The sequence below is a fragment of the Sarcophilus harrisii genome, chromosome 4 (assembly GCF_902635505.1).
Source record: "Sarcophilus harrisii chromosome 4, mSarHar1.11, whole genome shotgun sequence".
Taxonomy (NCBI): Eukaryota; Metazoa; Chordata; class Mammalia; order Dasyuromorphia; family Dasyuridae; genus Sarcophilus; species Sarcophilus harrisii.
The window spans coordinates 426,568,939-426,590,852 of NC_045429.1; the positions used below are offsets into that span (position 1 = coordinate 426,568,939).

The following is a 21,914-nucleotide window of genomic DNA, read 5'->3' on the forward strand; positions in this document are numbered from 1 at the left end:
TATGGTGAAAAGGAGGTACAAAGGAAGTATGGCAAGATTATTGGTAGAATATTTTTTGATTTGGAGCAGAGTGTATGAGATACTCGGCTCCTTAGCAGAGGTCTCAACTCCCAGTTCCATCAGGGGTTTTGTTTCGAGTGAGTTTCATTCATTCCCTTTTGCAACTTGCCTTGCCACCAGAGCTCTGGGTGCAAGGGGGCAGGGAATAGGAAACCTTTAGACTGTGCTGGAATACTTGGGATGGGTTGGATTTAGACCCCCTTGATGTCCCCTTCTAAGGGGTTAAGCCTGGGGATAGCACCATCTGTTGGATACAGTCACAAGCCTGCTGCCTCATCCCTGGATCCTTCCATGCAGCCTTAGGCAGGCCTCGGATGTAGAGCCAGCCTCTATCCCAGGATTCTGTAGAATTGGTTTTCTAAGGGACTCACAAAGTCACAAAATGTGGAGAAAAGTTCTAAGAACAGGATGAGGCATTCAGTGTCTTGAGATCCTGCTTCAAGATCCTTTTTCCTTCCCATGCCATGGGATGTAACCAAATATACAGTGGAGACTAACCACAATTTCAACATTAATGTTTGCATAGCGTTTTAAGCTATACACTTTATATATGTTATTTAATCCTTATAACAATCCTGGGAGGTGGGTCTTTATTGTCCCCATTTTATTGATGAGAAGACTGTTGATGAGAAAGGTTAACTCAAATCAGTAAACATTAATTGATCAATTTCTTCCTGTGTGCCAGGGGCAATGACATAATGTAGTAGATAGAACACCTTGCTTAAGACCTTTATTAGCTGTGTGACCGAGGGTAACTCCCTTCTCTCCCAATGTCATTAAAAACATTTTGTTTTTCAAATTATATGTTGCCATATGTTGCGCTATGAAACCAATATGGTGCGCTATGAAACATACATAAAAAGTAGATATTAAAAAAGAAATAAAGATAAAATAGTTAAAATGTTATTTATTAAAGGGTCAAATCCTACTTTGCTCTCATTAAAATAATTCATTTTTAAAATCTTTAAATATTGAAATTTGTACATAACTTTTTTATAAAATTTTTTCCCCAATTACATGAAAATACAATTTTAAGAAAGAAAAATTTTCCCTCCTCTACCCTATCATTCCCTCTCTCTAAAATGATAAGCAATTTAATATAGGTAATATATAAAGCAGTTAACTTTTTAAAATTAAAAAAATTTAATTAAATTTAAATTTTCAGTTCCAAATTTTTATTCTCTCCTCCCAAACTCTTGGGAAGACAAGAAAAACAAAACCCATTCTAGTTACATATAGTCAGGCAAAACAATTTTCTGCATTAGCCCTGGTGAAAAGCCATCCCTCTTTAACTCACCTGTTTTGTCTCTTCCTCCAAAAAAATCCACGGTGACCTCCAAGCCATTATTCTCTCATATGTATTGTCTTCCTCAATTAGAATATAAGCCCGTTGAGGACAAGGACTGTCTTGCTTTTTGTACTTGTAATTGTTTAGTACTGGCCTGGCACTTGACAGGACCTTAATAATTTCTTCATTCCCAAATGGTCAAATTAATATGGATAATTTTCAATAGAAGAATTGCAAACTATCAACTATACGAAATAATGATCTAGGTCACTAAAAAGAGAAATGTAAATAAAAAGAACTTTAAGGTTTCATGCCATACCTAGTAAATTGCCAAAGATGATGCCAGAAACAATATTCTGAACCCCCAAAAGGACGCAGTGAATGAACAAATTCAGGATAAGTGAAGCAGTTTAAATCTTTAATACCTTCCTGTAGGAAGCAGGTGTGGAAACTTAGTTCACACACAATTCACAGGTACCAGAGTCCTATCCTCCTCTTCCTCCTCAGAGCTCCCTGATCTATTTTAATGAAGCCTAAGCTCCTCCTGGCAGTGACAAGAGCACTGTGACCAAAATTTGAATGAATCTCATATCTGTGGTCTTTCAATTACTGATGGGTTACAGCCCAGAGTTCACTCCAAACTGCATGTCCAGCTAATGAGAACCTCTTTTTCTATTACTCTACTTCCTGCAGAACCTCCATCCTGACTTTTGTATCTCCTTCCCTAAATCATGATCTCATCTCAGCTCCAGACCTGCAGTATACAAAACCCTCTCAAATTTTCTTTAATTGCTAGATTCTTAGAGACTAATCCATCATTTTTGGCACAATAAAGTCTTTTGTGACCTCAAGCACCTCCTGGTAATATACATCACTGGTTTGACTCCTCCATCGCTCCCCCTCTCCCCTAAATTCCTTCTTATAGTTGTTACAGCCATTTGTGGAAACAGAACCTTGACCTTCCACCATTCTTCACAGAGGCAGAATGAGACTAGTCCATGTTGAAGCATTGTGGAAAGATGGGCATGCTAATATAATGTTGGTAGAATTGTGCATTGACCAGTGCAACCACTCTTGAGCTTTGGAATTATGTGGCCACAGTGACTAAAGAACCATCCATACTCTTAGACTGCTGGAGGTATATTAAGGGATTCAGGGGTGAAAAAGAAGTCTACATACTAAAATATTTAAGCAGCATAATGTGAACTGTGCAAAGTGAATTAGGCAGAACCATTAAAACATTGTAATGACTTTTGCTTAAATGTGACAATAGCATTTCTTTAAAAAGTTTAGAATAAAGTAGGTGATACAATGGCTAGAGAACCAGCCCTGAAGTCAGAAGGACCTGAGTTCAAATGTGACCTCAGACACTTAACATTTATAAAGAGTCAAACTTGACACCCTTCCTTCCCCCAAAAGAAAAGCATCTTTTCTTTCCAGAGGTAGAAGAGCAAATGTCAAGATTTTTTTTGATATGTTTTTGTTGAACTTTTTTTCTTCCCTTCTCCATGAATGATGGCTCTGGGAGAAGAGAGGGTGGCAAAACTACCTTTGGGAAATGTAGCTCATATAAAAACAAAATATCAGATCATCAGGTGGGTGGCCTGAATGTCTTACCAACCCTTTACTTCCCGTCTCTTTTTGATACCTTTACGTTTTTTTGCTTTCTTTTGCCAGAGGTTTAAAATTTAGATTTAGTACTAAGTGTCTGCAGAGATAGGTAAGTATAGGTGAATATTCATTTACACATGTTTTTGTGATGATATCATCTTTCCCTCAAATCATCAGAGGTACTAGGTACCTATTACTTGGACACAAATGAGCAATGCCAGTCCACAAGAAATTTGGTCCTTTAATCCCCTAGACCAGTTTGCTTCTCTGCACTATATTATGCTCTTTTTAGCTTTAAAATGTTTTGTTATGGGTGCAACTTCTTGAAAAAAAGGCCCAGAGATGTAAGGAGGGGACATGGCAGGTTTATTGATAGGTAGTATTGAATCCAAGGGTACTAGTACTAGGCTGGGAAAGGCAAAGGGAGGGAGAGGAGACTGGGAAACATCAAAGTCTGTAAGGGAAAGGAGACCGAGACAGGGAGACCTTGGGCATGGCCAAGACCAAGCAGGATCAGAAAAGGGACCCTTATTAGGGGCATGTGGGATATTCAAAATCTCCCCCCTCTCCCACCATGTACCTACTAAGGGGGTGTGGCTTTGGGATCTTTATGTCCAAAGAATAAGGAGCCTTGAGATCCTGTTCCTTTTGGATCTTCATTACCTTGCCCTATGGGTTCTGCTGCCTCTTTACCCATGGACTGGAGGCCCTCCTCCCAGCTTCTGTTGCCCCTGATGACACTCACTTTAGAAGTGACCAGACTTCTATCCCCTATTTCTTTGGCATATTGGGCACTAGGTTCCCTTCCTCCCTTGAAATCAGTGCTATCTTCCTGGCCAAGAGAAGGCACTTTTCTCTCCTCCTCCTTTCCCATTGACCCTCTAGCCAGGTCACTCTCCCCTCCAAAGCCCCAAGAGTCCTGTGGTACCCTGGGGGAATGGGCCGAGTCTGCAGCGGGCAGTGGTTTCTCAGAGGAGGAGCTCTGCTCCCCCTCACTGTTTGATTTCTTTCGAGGACGCCCTCTTTTACGCTTGGCATCGATTTCTTCTGGATCCTGGTTCAATGCTTTGGCAGTTAGCTCCTGTCCTCTGGGGTCACTCATAGGCACTTCAGCTGTCCTCTTCATACCCTTGCCCAGCCCGGGGCCCACCTCCCTGTTTTTCTCAAGGCCTTGGGTCGGGGTAGGACTTTCCTGTGGAGCTCTCCCAGGTATAGGCACAGCAGATACAGTGGGCAAGATCATGTTGATGATGGGCAGAGTTCCCCGGGATACCCCGGCCCCACTGGGCAAAGGCAATGTAGTGACTTTTAAGGTACCTGAGGGAAGTTTGGGGGCTAGGACTGGTGGGGAGACTCGGAGTGGCCGAGGAAGTTGGGGCTGGGGCACCCGGGGGAGGAGCACAGGTAGTCGGGCAACTAGAGCATTCACTTGGGGGCTGCTGGCCACCGGGGCTGAGGTTTCTGCAGCTTTCTTACGCTCCCCCCGAAGTGGGGGGGCAGACCCAGTTCGGGCCTCCAGCTCCTTGGGGGGCTGAAAACAATGAAAAAAATATGGAGTATCAGTAGTCTCACTTCCTGCCCCATCCCACCACCTCACGCTAGGGCTGCAAAGCAGGGGTGACTCAGCCTCCTCACCTGGGGCTGCCCTTTGTAGGCTCTTCCATCTGGGTTCTCCAGACCATTCTTGGTAGCAGAGGAGGGATCCCGTGGAGGCCGATCAGGTTCATCTGAAAAGGGACAAGGTTTTCCAGCATGGGGTATGGAGAAACAGGGGGATGGGTGCGGAGAGCCAAGCCGGGGGTCGCTGTCCCAGCGTGCGCAGTAGGACTCTAGGTAAAGGAGTGAGGGTCGACATACCAGCAAGCACCATGGCCATGAGCAGATGTGCATGAGCAGATCGGGCAGAGATGAGATGCTGCTGCAGCAGGAACCGGGCCACCTCGACGATGGAGCTGAAGGAGCGCTTCAAGATGCGCTCCGCCCAGTCACAGGTCAGGGCACAGGCCGCTTCCACTAGTTCGTCCCGGGGACCTGGGCCTACTTCTGGGCCCACCTCTGGCTACGAGTGGCAGATGACAGCACACCTAGCTACCTACCCAAACCTGGGGAGGCCCCTGAGCCCTCCTGAGGACTCGGACCCTGCATCAAGATGGGGAGGGGAGGATCTCTGGTGCCTGGCAGCACCAGCTCAGCTTAGATAGGAAGCATCCAGGGCCAGGGACCCCAACCAAGTCAGGCTTCAAAGGGCGCCCAGTGAACTCAGAGATGCTCACCCGGGGAGGAGGGTATTTGTCCTTACTCACACTCTCTGAGCCCTTGAGGTCAAGTCCAGGCAAGGGTGGCATAGATACCAGGGTCTTTCTTCGGATACCACTGTAGCAGTATCTGGTATTATGTTAAGGAGAAGGCCAAAGGAGGGATCTCCTAACACCTTGGAGAATACCATGTTCCCGGTGCCCCCCGCCCCCCAGCGTTGTCAGTGTAGTCCCGCAGCACTCGCCCCCACCCCCCATTTCCATTCAAGGATACTTGGATTGGCCCCGGCCTCCCAGCCTCCGAGCCTTGATGTCAGGGAAGATTTCCCGAATGATTTTGCCAAAGTTGGCAGTGCTGAGTGGGCGGCAGCAGGCTAAGCTCTCACAGTACCTTCTGGGTAATGGGTGCCCAAAGGAGGGAGGCCAGTGAATAGAAGGGACAGGGGTCGGGAGGCTGGGGGGAGGGGATGTGTTGTGGGGACATGTCCTGAGGGGCTCTGGGGTGGACATGAGTGTAACCCACACCTCTGCCCCTGCACACACCTATAAGCATCGTAAACATCCTGCTTTGGCAAACATGTGGCCGTGTGCTCCTCCAGGTGGTTTCGAATCCATCTGTAGGCATACATGTACTCATCGTGGCTGAGTGCACTTGGTTCCAGGCTGCTGGGGGTAGGAGAAAGCGGTCATTCTGCCCACAGCCTCGTCCCCCCTGGCACAGACAAGGGTTATCTGAGTCCAGAAACCCGGAGTCCTAGCTCTTCTCCCCTTTTTTAATGCAGACCCCTGGTGGGTGACAGTTGGTACTTGCCAAAGGCGGGCTGAGAACCCAGGTCCTTTATTCTGCCAAGTTGTGACTAAACTTACCTTTTATCTCCACCACTGGGGCCCGAGGGGAGCTGAAGGTAAAGATACAGCTTGTCGTTGTCCGAGAATCTCTGCACATCTTGCTATGATTGGGGAAGAGAGGGCCGCAGAGGTGGCAGTGAGAGCCCGAGCTGGGTCCCAGGATGCCTTCGCACTGATTTTAGCCCAGGCTCCCCTCCCTTGTTTTACAGGTAAGGGTGGCCAGGCTCACCAGATTGAGTGACTTGTCCAAGGTCACATCTATTCTACTTATCACTGGGATTAGGAACCGCTTTGCTGGCTCCGTCTCCCACTCTTTCCCCTGTCACTGCTCCTATGAACCCATTATTCTCATCACACCCTCAGCCATGTTACTCACCAGGATCCCCTCTACTTTGCTCTGCACGGCCTTGCTGTAGGAAGGAAAAAGCTGACGGTCAGCGGGGTGACTTCTAGCTAAGCTTTTGGGGTCTAAACTTGGCATGGGACCTGCACAAGGAGATCAGAGCTGGGGACTGACCATTCTAGTGTAATCCCCTTATTTTCAAGGCTAGAAAACTGAGGCAGGGTGATTTGCCCAGGGTCACAGAGCAAACAGCTGGGTCGGGATCCTGCCAATGCTGACTCCCTCCCTCCAGACCACCTGGTGGGAAAGCCATGCCCAGGGATGACCCAGAGGCCCCTCGGGATCTGGAGGAGAGGTCCCAAGGGTGGTGACTTACGAGATGGACCCTCGGAGCTTCTGCAGGAGAGTGGTGGGCTCTCCGGCATCTCCACTCCCAGGGGCTGCGCCACCGGTCTTGGGGCTTTTAGCATCAGGTTCATCTTCTGCCATCTTGGCATCAGAACTTGGGGCCGATTGAAATCCGGGACACCTTCCCTACTCTTGGCGCCCCTGCAGTCACTTCAAGGAGGAACAAAACAATCGGGAGCCGGGGCCCCACCGGCACTACCTGCTTCCCCTCACAAGTGCAGGGAAACTTGGCAAAGTCCTCCAAACTTGAGCCATCCCAGGGTCCTGGTGAGCCCCAGAGGGAAAGTGGCAACATGCAGAAGTGGTGCCACCTCCGCACCTCCACTCCCTTCGGAGCTTTCCCTCCAGTCGGCCCCTTTCCGGCCTTCCCCCCACCTCACCTCCCCCCCAGTCATATGACGAAGAAGAGGGGCTGCAGCTAGTCTGGGGAGAAGAAAACCTACACCCCCACCCCACCCCCACCGCCGCCTATCCGTCCCTGGGCACAACCGCTCACCCCGTGCCCAGCAGGGTGCAGATTCCCCCCCACCCACCCCCTGGGCCGCGACTCGCTTAATCCGTGCAAAATGGGGCAGGGGCGTAGGGCGTGGCTAAGCGGTCCCGCTCGCAGAGGGGTGTCCCGAGAACGGGAGGGGGGGGGGGTGGTGAGGCTGGGTGTGCTTGTGGTTGGGGGTGGATAGGAATTGTAAATGCAGCCCAAATTCTCTCCGGCTCGCTCTAAGTCAAACACTGCCCCCTCCCCACCTTCAAGCATTCGCTCTTCTTTCCAACGAGAAAAGGGAGTAGAGAAAAAGAAACTACCTCCGAGCCACCGCGACTCTAGGTCGGCTTCACGGTCCCGGCTCCACTCGTAGCTTGGCCTTTTTTTTTTTTTTTTTGATTGGTTGGTTCCGCCCCAATCTGCCCGGATACACCAGCCGGCCCCGTCTGCTATTGGTCCTTGCCACCTCCCTGAGATGCAGCGCCTCTCTCCCTTCGGCAGCAGCTCAAGTCTGCCTAGTAACAGAGATTCGATTGGTTAGCGGGGGAGGGAAAATCCAAAGTTGGCAATATTTGAGCGGTAACGGGGAAGTCCGGGTTGGGTTTCGGTTAAGTTGGGGTCGGTTGGGACGGGTGGCTCCGGGAGGTTCTTCTCTTAAAGGGGCCGCGGCCGGAAAGCCGGGCCCCTGCATTCCCGGGGTTTTCCCCTCCCCTGTGCGTTTCGCCTTTGTCACTTGCACGGGACTGGCGGGCCAGGATGGGGAGCTACTGCGCCAGGGGCCTGCCGGGTCTCCGGGGACCTGCCGGCCCCGCGGCCGCACCGACATTATTCTTCCCTCCCCCGCCCAAGTTCCCAGCTGGGGTGGCCTTCGCCCCGCTGCGCGCAAACAATTCCAGTCTTCTTCGGCTCTCGGGGGCCCTTAGGGCCTGACAGTTCCTAGCGGGCTTCCCACGGGTCCCTGGTCCCCGCGGCGGACCCAGGCTTTGAACGGGTCGGTGCTACCTCCTCACCCAGCCGGGCGGGCTCCCGTGAGTCCGAGTGAAAGCGCGGCCACGAGCGCGGCTTCCTCGGGAGGGGGAATAATAGTGAGTGACCCGGGATGCGGTCATCTCGTGAGGGCCTTCCCAGCTCTCAACAGCACGATGCTGTACGATTACAAATACGTGTGCGTCCACAATGGGCACAGGGAACATCTCCGGGCCCCACGGATTGTTACTCCCTTAGTTATTCTGAGGCTGAAGGCCATGCACCCCAGTCTGAGCTCCGGAACTTTGAAACTTCAGATTACCGGGGTTCCTGTCCACCACTCTGTTGGTGTAAGCAGAGTATTCTAACCCCCCCCAACCCCCCCACCTTTTTTTTTGTGGTTCGAGGCCCCTCTGGGAGGCCTGGTGAAACCTGGGGAACTGCTCTTCCCAGCTTCCCTATTCGCGGCACCTGCTCTCCCTCTCCCACACCCGCATCCTAGGTGTCATCCTGGAATCTCGCAGCCAACCTGCTGCTAAGGCCTGTCGCTTTTCTTTGCCACCCACCCCTCAGGTACAGAAGGGTCCACATCACCTCCCACCTGGGACATCGAAGTAGTCTGCTGGGGTCTTCCAGCCCTCATCACCTGCCCACGTCCTCCCTCCGATCAGCTTCAAGTCTCACTAATCCACTCCCTCAAAGACAGACAAACTCCAGTGGCTCTCTACCACCCGTTGTACCAAATCCTCTGGTGTTGGAAGTCATGAAGACGGGCCACTTCTTACCTTACCAACCTTGTTATGCCCTGCTCTGCTGCTTTTCAGTCCAGCAACACTAACCACAGATATTCCTCACGGCTATACCAGGCATTTCCCCTGGTCTTTCCTTTCTTGTCTTCCCTGATCCCAAGTTCCAGCTAGAACTCCACCTCCTGCAGGAAGCTTTAAGTGGTTGAGACTGGTCTCAAGAGGACCAGATTTCAAACCCAGTCTCAGATACTTCCTGGCTGTGTGACTCTGGGCAAGTCACTTAACTTTGCCTCAATTTCTTCATCTGTAAAATAAGCCAGAAAAAAAAGAATGGCAGACTCAAATGGAATCAGGAAGAGCTCAATGAGACTGAACAATCACAGAGCTTGTTTGTACATAGCAGTTTTCTTGTTGCTTTTTCCCATTAGATTGTGAGCCTCTTAAGCACAGGGGACTGTCTTTTGCCTTTCTTTGCATCCTCAATGCTTGGAACATAGTGGGTACTTACTGAAAATGTTTATTGACTTACTGAAATGAATAAATTAAAACACATAACTACCCTGAAACCTAATTATATTGAAATGCAGTTAAGACCAGCTTAAAAACCTAATGTGGAGGACCTAGGCTAGCCCCAGAATTGCAGGGTAAGAAGAGACAGGAGTCATTACCAAGAGTCTTTCCTGACTGCTACCTGCATCTTTGCTGTGGTGGCAACAGTTCCTCCTTTAGGCTTACCCAAGTTTTAAGGCACTTGAAGGGATTTCCTATCCTAATCCTCTTCAGGATATAAGGAGGTGACACGGGTGGCACTCTGGTCAGGGAAGAGGAATTCATTAACGCTAACCAAGCAACCAGTGAAGGCTGAGGATCTTTGTACTGAAAATTTTGATTAAAAAAAAAAACTTATTCATAAGAAAATAGATCAAAGAAAACAAGTATGTTTTGTATGACAGTCTTTTTTTTGGTAAAAAAAAAAATCATTTGTTTTTTAACTTTTATGTATGTTTTCTTCTGTACATTTTTTAATGTTTTATTTAATGATTCATATCTGTCACAAGGTAGAGCCAATCCAACTAGGACTTGCCGGTTGTCTGAATAACCCTTTTGTGATCCAGATATAGTATGGATCTGATAAGACGACTGATTAGGCTGGAGAGTTTGACCCAAGACATTCATTGCTGAAACAATATTGTTCCAGCCAGAGGAAACAAAAGTCACTTTGAGTGGTCAGGAGTAGCTCCAGAGGACAGGCCTTTGGAGGCTGACAATTGCAGAGGTAAGATGGAGGAGCTACAGAGATCTCCATTTACATCAAGAAAGTTTCCAGAGGCTTCGGGAAGCTCCAAGATAGCCAGTTTAACTAAAGTGAATCTGGCAAGGTATTCCAGCTTCAACATGAGTTTACTAGGAGGTTGTCCTTTTGCCCCAATTAAGTCATTTAATAAGCACTGAGTAGCAGCTACTATTTACCAGGAACTAGGGATGCAGAGAGAGACAGGAAAAAATCCCTACCCTCAAGGAGCATAAATTTTGGGGCTGAGAGTACAAAAAGAAGAGAATTATGTAAAATGAAGATGCATGTATAGAAGAGATACAAAGGTAGTACAATTTGGGGAGGAGGCCTAAGCAGCTGAGTGGGATGAGAGCTTTGTTCAGGCGTTCCTGCGCTCATGGCACCAGGATCATACACCACATGAACAAATGCTATAATATATAATCGAATAAAAGTGCATGGGAAGGGCAACAATCTATAGGGATGTAGGGCATTGGGAAGGGACTTGGGGAAGGCTTCCTGGAAGAGGAGATGGCATTTGATTTGGACTTCAAAGGATTGATGGCTATCCCTTCTCCCCAAAGTCCTTTTCCAGGGCCACCTCATGGTGCAGTGGTAATCCCGGTGGATTTTGGATTTCCAAAGAGACATAAGCTATGGCCAAATCTGGGCTGCTGGGAAGGTGCAAAGCAGGGCCTGCAGCCACCAGCTGTGCCTGTTGCTTTCTGAAGTCTGGCCTGGCTAAACAGAAGCTCATTGCCAGGAGGCTGCTGGCCCAGATGAGATCTTGGGCTCCAGGCCCCAGGGCTCTTGTACAGGCATGGTGGCAGAGCCATGGGAGAGGGGCCAGTCTTTACATGGGCTGGCTGTGAATATTTGTTGGAATTGTCATTACTCTAAATGTGAGATCCTAGTCAGACAACCATTGAAAGGAAGACCATTGTAAGAACTCACTTGTGTCATTGATGGGATCATCAGCTTTTTAGATCTGTCTTTTATACTTAGTGCTCAAAGAAGGTCCCAGTCTGAGTTGGGAAAGCCAATTTTGGTTGCATGAGCATACTAACTCTGGTGAGAAAGGAGAAGTGTTCAGATGGGCACCATATCTGCTGTCTTGTGTGTCTGCTATATCCATATAGTTTGACATTTTTTTGTGTTAATGAAGATAGAATACAAAAGATAGTTGTCAATGGAACAGCAGTCAGGTTCTCCTTGGAGAGGCAATAACACAGTTATGGAGTAAGCTTCATTGTCTGAAGGCAGAATTCATTGGGCATTTTGTCATCTTGTATTGCAATGCTCGGGGCTTAAGTGTCTGCAAAAAGGCCATCGTGAAAATGAGTGCAGCTTATGGACTAGTATTGTTTACAAAGTAAGAGGAGTTATGAAGGACTAACTCATAGCCTCGAAATGAAATCAGCAGATATACTGATGTTTAGTGATTTCAGTACAGAGCATAGAGGAAGATGAAAAAATGTCTGAAATAAGGGTTTGGGAATAAGATCAAAGGCTCATGGATTACACAGAAGCCCTGATCCTCTATTTCATATTTTCTTTCAGAAGAGAATTGGCAGCTGCTGGATGTGGCAAGTGCTGGAAAAATAGTGCAAAAACGATTAAGCCAGTTCTTGATCAATTTCATGAGCTCCCTAGTCAATTTGAGTCCAGCAAGACTTCCCTGGGGCATCTTGAGTGGCATCTTCCCATGGAATGTGTGGACTTGCTCATTAGCATCTCGTTTCATTGATACAGAAAATATTTAATTGGTTTTCTTTTTTTTTTTTTAATGAAGCTCTTTTAAAAAACTTAAGAACTATCACTTCCCAGTGACTCCTCTTGCCCACAGTAGAACCTTTCCTTGAATCAGATAAGTGTAGATAAATATATACTAAAAACAGTTTCACTCACTGGCTGTATCTGAAATGTTTGCCTTATTCCCCTCTTCTAACCTTCTAGCTAACTGCCTTTTTGCTGAGAGGAGGGAAGCAGGTTTTTCTAGTACTCTTCCAAATAACGATGGGTTCTTGTGTTTTCCTGAATTGATTTTCAGTGGCAAGGCTGCCTCCAAGATGATTGGTGGGCTGGGAGTCAGGAGGATGCACTGGAGCTGGAACACTTTTTGCCAGGGTTTGTCCTGTTCTGTGTCCTTCATCACCTTTGTACTTGGATATTGTGCCCAGCACTGTGGGGGCAGAATAAGAGAATTCTCTTCTGTCTTCAGAAGGTGGTAGTAACTTACAGCTGGAGCACACAGCAGAGGCAGACGTGAACTTGCCTACCTCCAAGAGGAGGGCATCTGAGAGTGGGTTTTCCAGCCTCATAAATGCTTGTAGCCTGGCTGAAGCAGACAGGCTGATGTCCCAAGAAGGGAGGAGAAGAGATTGCTTATTTAATAGTGTTTAAATCATGCCTGGGTCCCAGAATTAGTTGGGGGGAGGAGGAGGAGTGTCTAAACCACAATATGGGACTTTAGTTTTTGGGGGGACTATGCAGGATTCTGTGAGAAAGTTATCCTCAAGTTGTATTCCCTTTTGAGAAGAGCTAACAGTCTATTTAAATGTTTTGGGTATTTTCTGTATCTGTTTAGGGGCTCCCACAGCTCCTTTGCATCTTATGGCTTTCCCCCCATGGGGCAAAATAAAGGATGTCCTATGTCCAATTTGCATTTTTTACTTTGATCTATATAAGAACTGAAAACCTCGTTACCCATTTTGGGGAAAACCTAGATACAGCTGTGCCTAAGCTTTCCATTTAGTAGAATATAAGTTTTTTGAGATGGACTTTTGTGTTTTGTATATTGTATCTTTAGCAGCTCATGCTTACTATATATGTGCTGATGGATTGGTTTTGGAAATTTCCTTGGAGTTAACTCCAGAATACTGGACTGATTGTGTGTATACCTAGAGACCTGGTCCTTCAGGAACATGCTTTCTTGAAAGTTAGCAGTGATTTCTTAAAGGCCAGATCTCTTTGCCCAGACCTTATCCTCCTTGGCTGCTTTGCAGCATGCAACACTATTGAACACTTTTTCCCCCTGGGTATTCTCTTCTCTTGCTTTTTCTGACATTGTTCTCTCCATTTGTCCTGTACTTGCCTGACAGCTCCCCTTCAGTCTCCTTTGCTGGATCATCATTTGTATCAGCCTTTTCATCGTGGGCGTGTACCCAGATTCCCTCTCAAGCCTTTTCCTTTCTGTATCCTCTCAGCAACTTCTTCATTTCAAACAGGTTTACTTACCTCTTTCTGATGGTTGTCAGAGCTCTGTATTTAGTTCCTAGCCTTCCCCTTGACCTCTGGTCTTCCGTCACTCTATTGGGTGTTCCATAAGCATACTAAACTAAATGTCCAAAATAGTCCTCATTGATCATAAAGAAGGGAAAAGGACCTGTATGTGCACGAATGTTTGTGTCAGCCCTCTTTGTAGTGGCCAGAAACTGGAAAATGAGTGGGTGTCCCTCAATTGGAGAATGGCTGAATAAATCGTATATGAATATTATGGAATATTATTGTTTGGTAAGAAATGACCAACAGCATGATTTCAGAAAGGCCTTGAGAAACTTACACGAACTGATGCTGAGTGAAACAAGCAGGGCCAGGCGATCATTATACACTTCAACAACAATACTATATGATGACCATTTCTGATGGACCTGGCCATCCTCAGCAATGAGATGAACCAAATCAGTTCCAATGGAGCAGTAATGAACTGAACCAGCTACGCCCAGCGAAAGAACTCTGGGAGATGACTAAGAACCATTACATTGAATTCCCAATCCCTATATTTTTGCCTGCCTGCATTTTGGATTTCCTACACAGGCTAATTGTACAATATTTCAGAGTCCGATTCTTTTTGTACAGCAAAATAACGTTTTGGTCATGTATACTTATTGTGTATCTAATTTATATTTTAATATATTTAACATCTACTGGTCATCCTGCCATCTAGGGGAGGAGGTGGGGGAAAGGAGGGGAAAAATTGGAACAAAAGGTTTGGCAATTGTCAATGCTGTAAAATTACCCATATATATAACTTGTAAATAAAAAACTATTAAAAAAAAGACCAAGTAGTCCTCATTATCTCCTCCCTCAATCCATCCCTTTTCTAGACTCTTCTATTTTTTGTTCAATCACCCACATTTAAAACCTTGGTATTATTCTCAGCGCCTCTCAAATAACAATCCTACCCCTACTCACCATAGTTCAGACCCTCTTCACCTCTCTCCTGCACTGGTATTTTTTCCCCCAAAGCAATCAGGCTTAAATGACTTACCCAGGATCACACAGCTAGTAAATATCAAGTATCTGAGGTCAAATTTAAATTCAGGTTCTCCTGACTTCATCCATTGCACCACCCAGCTACTCTTGTTGTTTGTTCTTTGTTCTCATAAGAGGGGACCATGACATCAGAGAGGTGATGCCCTGATATGGCCTCCTAATTGGTTTTCCCTCCTTAAGCTTTTCCCTGCTTCATTCTGTCCCCCATACAGCTCTTAAACCATGTCACTCTCTGCTCAATAAAATCCAGCTATGACACAAATATGGTACTGAAACCTAAACCAGGAAGAACCAGAACAGAGAAAAAAATTACAGACCAATCTCCCTAATGAATATGAGTGCAAAAATTTTAAATAAAATATTAGCAAAAAGATTACAGCAACTTATCAGCAGGATAGTACACTATGACCAAGTGGGATTTATATCAGGAATTCAGGGCTGGTTCAATATCAGGAAAATTATCACCATAATTTACCATATCAACAACAAAACCAACAGAAATCATGATAATCTCAATAGATTCAGAAAAAAGCTTTCCACAAAATTCAGCACACATTCCTATTAAAAACACAAGTGTTTAGAGGAAAAGGGAGCTTTTCTTAAAATAATGAGCAGTATTTATATAAAATCAACAGCAAGCATTATTTGTAATGGAGAGAAACTGGATACATTCCCAATAAGATCAGGGGTGAAATAAGGATGCCCATTATCACCACTATTATTCAACATTGTACTAGAAATGTTGACTTTAGCAATAAAAAAAGAAAAGGAAAAGAATTAGAATAGGCAATGAGGAAATAAAATTACTCTTTGCAGATATGATGACATATTTAGCAGATCCTAGAAATGATCTAAAAACCTATTTGAAATTTAACAGCTTTAGCAAAGTTGCAGAATATAAAAGCCACACAAATCATTTCTATATATCACTGACAAAGTCCAGCAGCAAAAGATAAAAAAAGAAATTCAATTAAAAATAACTGGAGACAAAATAAAATACCAGTAACTATATGAATACAATTACAAAACACTTCTCATACAAATAAGGTCAAATTAAATAACTGGAAAAATATCAATTGCTCATGGGTAGGCCAAGATAATATAATAAAAATTACAATTCTGCCTTAATTGATCTACTTGTTCAATGCCATACCAATCATTTTAAATTATTTTATATAAGTAGAAAAAAATAACAAAATTCATCTGGAAGAACAAAAGGTCAAAAATATCAAGGGAATTAATAAAAAAAAATACAAAGTATGGTGGCTTAGTATTAAACTTAAAACTATTTTATAAAGCACAGTTATCAAAAGCATTTGGTACAGGCCAAGAAATAGAGTGGTAGATCAATGGAATAGATTAAATACATGCAGCACAATAATAAAGACTTATAATAATCTAGTATTCGATAAACACTTAAACTCCAGCTTCTGAAATAAGAACTCATTATTTCACAAAAATGGCTGGGAAAACTGCAAAATACATTATTTTCAGACATTATTTTGACAAAATTGTCAGAAATTGTCAGAAACTCGGCATAGACGTACATCTTACACCTCATACCAAAATAAGGTCAAAATGGGTATATGATTTGGGCATAAAAGGTGATACTATAAGCAAATTAGAGCAAGGGATAATTTTTCAGATCTTTGGAAAATGGAGGAATTTATGACCAAAGAAGGCAAAATGAACAACTTTGATTACATTAAATTAAAAAGCTTTTGCAGAAACAAAAACTAACAAACAAGATTTAAAGGGAAGTACAAAGCTGGGAACAATTTTTTATGGCCCGTGTTTCTGATAAAGCTCTCATTTCTAAATATATATAAAGAACCATGTCACATAAAAATACAAATCATTCCCCAATTGGTAAATGATCAAAGGATATGAACAATTTTCAGATGATGAAATTAAAGCCATTTATAATCATATGAAAAAAATGGTCTAAAATGTCACTTAAAATAATACTATCTCACACCTCTCAGGTTGACTAAGATGACAGGAAAAGATAATGATAAATGTTGAAGGGGATGTGGGAAAACTGTACACTGATACATTGTTGGTGGACTTATAAACTGATCCAGTACAAAGCTGAGAACAATTTTTTATGGCCAGTGTTTCTGATAAAGCTCTCCCTTCTGGAGAGCAATTTGGAACTATGTCCAAAGGGCTATCAAACTCTGCATACATGCGCAAAAATGTTCATAGCAGCTCTTTTTGTGGTAGCTAAGAATTGGAAAAGAGATGGGTGCCCATCAGTTGGGGAATGACTGAACAAGTTGTGGTACATGAAGGTAATGGAATATTATTGTTCTATAAAAATGAACAAGCTGATTTTAGAAAGGCCTGGAAAGATTTACACAAACTGATGCTGAGTGAAACAAACAGAACAGGAATATATTGTGCATAATAACAGCAAGAATCTGTGATGATCAACCATGAAAGACTTGATTCTTCCCAGTGGTTCTAAAGCAATCCCAATAGATTTTGGACAGAAAATGCCATCTGCATCCAGAAAAAGAACCAAGGAGACTGGATGTAAATCAACATATGCTATGTTCACTTCTTTTTTACTGTTTTTTTTTTTTTCTCTTCTACTGTTTTTCCCTTTTGCTCCGATTTTTTTTTCTCCTAGCATGATTTATAAAGCAATGTGTATTAAACATAAAATTTTTTTAAAAAGCTCTTCTCAGTCTGGTCTCAATCTACCCTGGAGTGCAGATGTCAGAGGTGAATTTTCCAGGGCGACCCCTTCACTTCTACCCTGTAGGTCAGACCAGTCAGCACTCCACCTCCCATCTCTGGGCCTTTGCACCAATTTTTCCTCTATGTCTGAAACATCTTCCCTACTTATTTCCATGTGTAATAGAGACAGAAAGAGAGGAGTTTGTTGACTGTGTCCTAAGAAGGTTTGGATGGACTTTGGGAAGACCCCCAAGTTTGAATCCTGTCTCAGACACTTAGCTACCCAACTTGGGTCAAATTGTTTAATCTCTCTTAGTTTTTGCCTCTTCATCTATAAAACTGGTCAAATTTGATCCTTCCAAATCCACAATTTATACCAAGCTCTCTTTTCCTTCCAGTTGATAGGTAAGGACTCCGGAGTCTATCATTTCTACAACAAATGATACAAATGAAGACAAGAAGATAGTCTCCTCCTCATTTTAGGCCTTACAGGCCATGAGACTGCCAGAGCCAATCTGTGCCTTGTCTCTTCCCAAATCAGATACAGCTTCTGATATGTCAGGAGAAAATGGCTAGCAGGGCTCAGGGACCAAGATAGTCACTGGGAGTTAGGGCAGGAAGGGCAAATGATAAAACTACCTCATCAGGTCGAGCTCTCTGGAATTGACTTATCTGTGAAGTGAGGGCTGCAGTTAGAAGAGCTCTAAGATGACTTCAATTCTAACTCCGTGATCCTATGAGTAATGTGAAATAAGGATGGAAAGACAGGTTACCCCAGATTGTATAGGACCTTAAGTACCCGGCCAGGAGTCCATACTCTAATGCTGAGATTGTAGGGAACCCCTGGAAGTTTCTGAGGAAGGGGCTGATTTCTTGAGCTGAAAGATTCTGGCTGTTGTATAGAAAGGAGTATTAGGGAGAAAAGGAGAGAAGGGATATTGCAGAGGGGAGAAACTGAAAGCCAGTGGATCAGGTAAAATGCTTTCATTATTGTAATATACACTTGGGATTCTACACAACCGAGCTCTAACCTACCTCTCTATATATCATTCTTCCATATTTATTGTTATTATGTATATTAACTTTTTTGACTACTTCCAAATTCTTTTCCAAGATTATAGAATCAAATCACAGCTTCACAATATTAATGGCACAATATTAATGTGCAACTTTTTCTGAAGCCACTCCTAGCTTTATAAAAAAATTTTTTTTTGAAAAGGAATAAGAAAGGAAAGGTTATGCTTTAATTCTGAGTGGGATTTTAACAAACATAGATAGGAATGTGGAAGAAAACCTGTACTATATTGTAGATACAAGTCAGCTAGAAATAAATACCTAAAAGAAATGTCTAAAATGACATAGGCCCATTATATTCAGGGATATCTAATACAATTCATTTTAAACTCACAGTTTATAAGATTCTTGCACAAAGAAAATTTCACATGGTGATAAAATATAATTATAATGACTGCTCAGAGTAATGTAAAAGTTCAGTAGTTTGTAGGGGTCCTCAAACTTTTTAAATAGGGGGCCAGTTCACTGTCCCTCAGACTGTTGGAGGGCCGGACTATAGTAAAAACAAAAACTTTGTTTTGTGGGCCTTTAAATAAAGAAACTTCATATCCCTGGATGAGGGGGATAAACATCCTCAGCTGCTGCATCTGGCCCGCGGCCGTAGTTTGAGGACCCCTGGTTGTATCAAATAGAACAATGGTCATTTTTGGTATATTCTTAGAGAATAATTTTCCCAAAACCATTTAGTCTCCCTTTGTCCCTTTGTCCTTTGAGTATTCTGCTTTCTAGCTGGTTGAAGCTGAACAAGAAATATTTTCATTCACAGAAGTAATCAAAGAATTCCTTTTTTTTTTTTTTTTTTTTTGATCATTACCCTACAATTAGAAAGAGTGAGTATACATAGACAATAAAGCATAAGTGTGAGTTGACTATTATGGAATGATATCCAAAAAAAAAACAAAATTAAAGGGTGAGAAAGATGCAGTGGAAGAAAGAGAATGGGGTAGATTATTTCACATAAAAGAGGTGAGAAGGAGCTATTACAGTGGAGGGGAAGATTGGGAAGGGGACATGGAAAGTGAGGTTGATCATTGCCTTAACTGCTTCATGGTGGAACCTCATGACTTTTCCACTGTTGCCTCTGCCCCCTCCTTCTCAATTTCTCCACTTAAATCACTTGATCTTCCCCTGAACATAAATAACAACAGTGTTTATTGCTCTAAGCCTTTACTAGTTCCTCTCTCCAGGGAAGGGAAATTCCTTTAAGTCTTAACCACAGTTTGCTCCCTTTTATAGACCCAATATATAGAGGTACTTCTGTTACAATAATTTAAGCCAATCAAAAATTTTTCAGTTCTGAATCAGTCTCTGGCTTCTCTCTATTACATATAATACTTGCTGTTGGTTTTAGATAGATACTGTTTATTTCAAGGAAATTCCCTTTATCCCTATGCCCTCTAGTGTGTGTGTGTGGGGGGGGGGGGAGGGAATGTTTTGTTTTGCTGAGGCAATTAGGGTTTAAGTGATTTGCTCAGGGTCACACAGCTAGGAAGTGTCAAGTGTCTAAAGGCAGATTTGAACTGGGGCCCTCCTGACTTCAGGGCCAGTACTCTATCCACTGCACCATTTAGCTGCCCCACTCTCCAGTGTTTTTAAGAGGAATGGATGCTGTATTTTGTCAAAAGCTTTTTCTGCATCTATTAAGATTTTCATACGATTCCTGTTGGTTCTATTATTGCTATAGTGGTTGATTATGCTAATAATTTTCCTGATAATGAACCAACCTTGGGAAACCCAAATCCCACTTGGTCAAAGTATTATCCTGCTGATAAATTGTAATTCTTTGCTAGTATTTTATTTAAAAGTTTTGCATGGATATTCATTAGGGAGATTAATCAGTAATTTTCTTTCTCCGGCTCTTCCTGGTTTAGGTATTAGTACCATATTTGTGTCATAGGAGGAATTTGGCAGGACTCCTTTACCTGTTTTTCCAAACGGTTTACATAGTATGGGAATTAGTTGGATTCAGTCTCAAAAACCTAAAGTCTGAAACTATGACCCAAAGGAGAAGAGAAAATTGAATGAGAGCAGGTTCAAGGTGAGGGTTGAAGGGATGAGGAATATTTTTAACTGAGATAAGTAGAACTGGAAGGGGAGTACTGATAAAAGGAGACTCTACAAAACAAGTGAAGGAATTATTTAAAGATAATATAGCTTTCTTGGCCAAACTACAATTTGGTCAACAGGTTTCAGCAGCCCTTTCATGGGCTAATTAAGCATTAAATTGACTGGAACAGTGTGAAGTCCTTTCTCTAGCTGGGGGCTCCCTGTGGTCTTCTGGTAAGGTGTGAGGGCCATGGACCAGTGACACAGATCAGGGGCTACTTCCCGAGGCAAGTTCAACAAAGGAAGAAGCCAGGGACTAGAAAGTGGTAGGAGTTGATCTGACAGAAAGTTGTTCAACAGAATAATGAAGTTTTTGGTCAGTATATGAGATTGTTTGTGGTTTCTGCCCCTTCTGGCCTCATGCATATTTATAGTATCAGAAACATATAAATTCTTTTCTCTTTTTTCATTTTGACTTATGTGCAAATTATATTTTTCTCAGAGGCAGACCTTTTTTTTTTTTTTTTTTTGGTTTCTGCATTCTCCATACTTGACTGTTATATGCTGACTTGAAAATAGTGGGCAGCATGACATGAAGTCTATTTTCCACTGAGGAAATAACTATCTTCATCAGTGGGAATTCCCTTTCTCCTAATCCTCCTAATGATCTCCTCAATGGCTAGCTGGGGGTAGAAGTGTGGTAGACCCAGACTTTGGAAGATAGCAAAGCTTATTAAAGGGTCATTGATTTGACCCTCATTAGCCCTGCATTTTTTTCTTTTATTGTAGTAAATTTATTTGCTTTTAATACATGTTACTTTATGAATCATGTTGGAGAGAAAAAACATAGAGCAAAAACCATGGGAGAGAGAAACAGAAAAAAGAAGTGAACATAGCATGTATGATTTACATTCAGTCTCCTTAGTTCTTTCTCTGGACGCAAATGACTTTTTCTGTCCAAAGTCTATTGGGATTACTTTGGATCACTGAACACTGAGAAGAGCCTAGTCTTTCATGACTGATCATCACACATTCTTGCTGTTATTGTGTACAATGCATTCCTGGTTCTGCTTGTTTCTCTCAGCATCAATTCGTGTAAATCTTTCCAGGCCTTTTTATAATCAACTTGTTCATCTCTTTTTATAGAACAATAATATTCCACTACCTCCATGTACCACAGCTTGTTCAGCCATTCCCCAAATGATGGACATCTTACTCCTTTTCCAATTCTTCACCACTACAAAAAGAGGTGCTACAAACATTTTTGCACACATGGGGCCTTTCTCCCCCAGATCTCTCTGGGGAACAGACCCAGTTGTGAAACTGCTGGGTCAAAGGGTTTTTAGTTTAGTTTTATAGCCCTTTGGGCACAGTTCCAAATTGCTCTTCAGAATGTTTGGATCACTTCACAATTCCACCAATAATGCATTAGAGTCCTAGTTCTCCCACATCCCCTCCAACAGTTATCATTATCTTTTCCTGTCATCTTAGCCAATCTGAGAGGTGTGAGGTGGTACCTCAGAGTTGTTTTAATTTGCTTTTTTTCTAATC

General features: G+C 43.5%; 1 protein-coding gene across 7 annotated transcripts; it reads right to left on the reverse strand.

Moving 5' to 3' along the window:
• Window positions 1-3,308: 3,308 nt before the first annotated feature.
• Window positions 3,309-8,537, reverse strand: RFX5 (regulatory factor X5). Of its 7 annotated transcripts, none has more exons than XM_031967514.1 (11): window positions 8,306-8,537; window positions 7,616-7,810; window positions 6,783-6,964; window positions 6,440-6,473; window positions 6,082-6,164; window positions 5,758-5,880; window positions 5,489-5,608; window positions 5,263-5,344; window positions 4,817-5,018; window positions 4,595-4,686; window positions 3,309-4,490 (listed from the first exon to the last, which is right to left on the reverse strand). In XM_031967514.1, the coding sequence occupies exons 3-11, from the start codon at window positions 6,893-6,895 to the stop codon at window positions 3,543-3,545; spliced, it is 1,797 nt and encodes a 598-aa protein (XP_031823374.1). In that variant the 5' UTR covers window positions 6,896-6,964; window positions 7,616-7,810; window positions 8,306-8,537; the 3' UTR covers window positions 3,309-3,542. The 7 variants fall into 7 exon arrangements, with proteins under 7 accessions (XP_031823374.1, XP_031823373.1, XP_031823375.1 ...); XM_031967513.1 differs by having other exon boundaries at window positions 8,298-8,537; XM_031967515.1 differs by having other exon boundaries at window positions 6,783-7,078; window positions 8,298-8,537.
• Window positions 8,538-21,914: the final 13,377 nt, after the last annotated feature.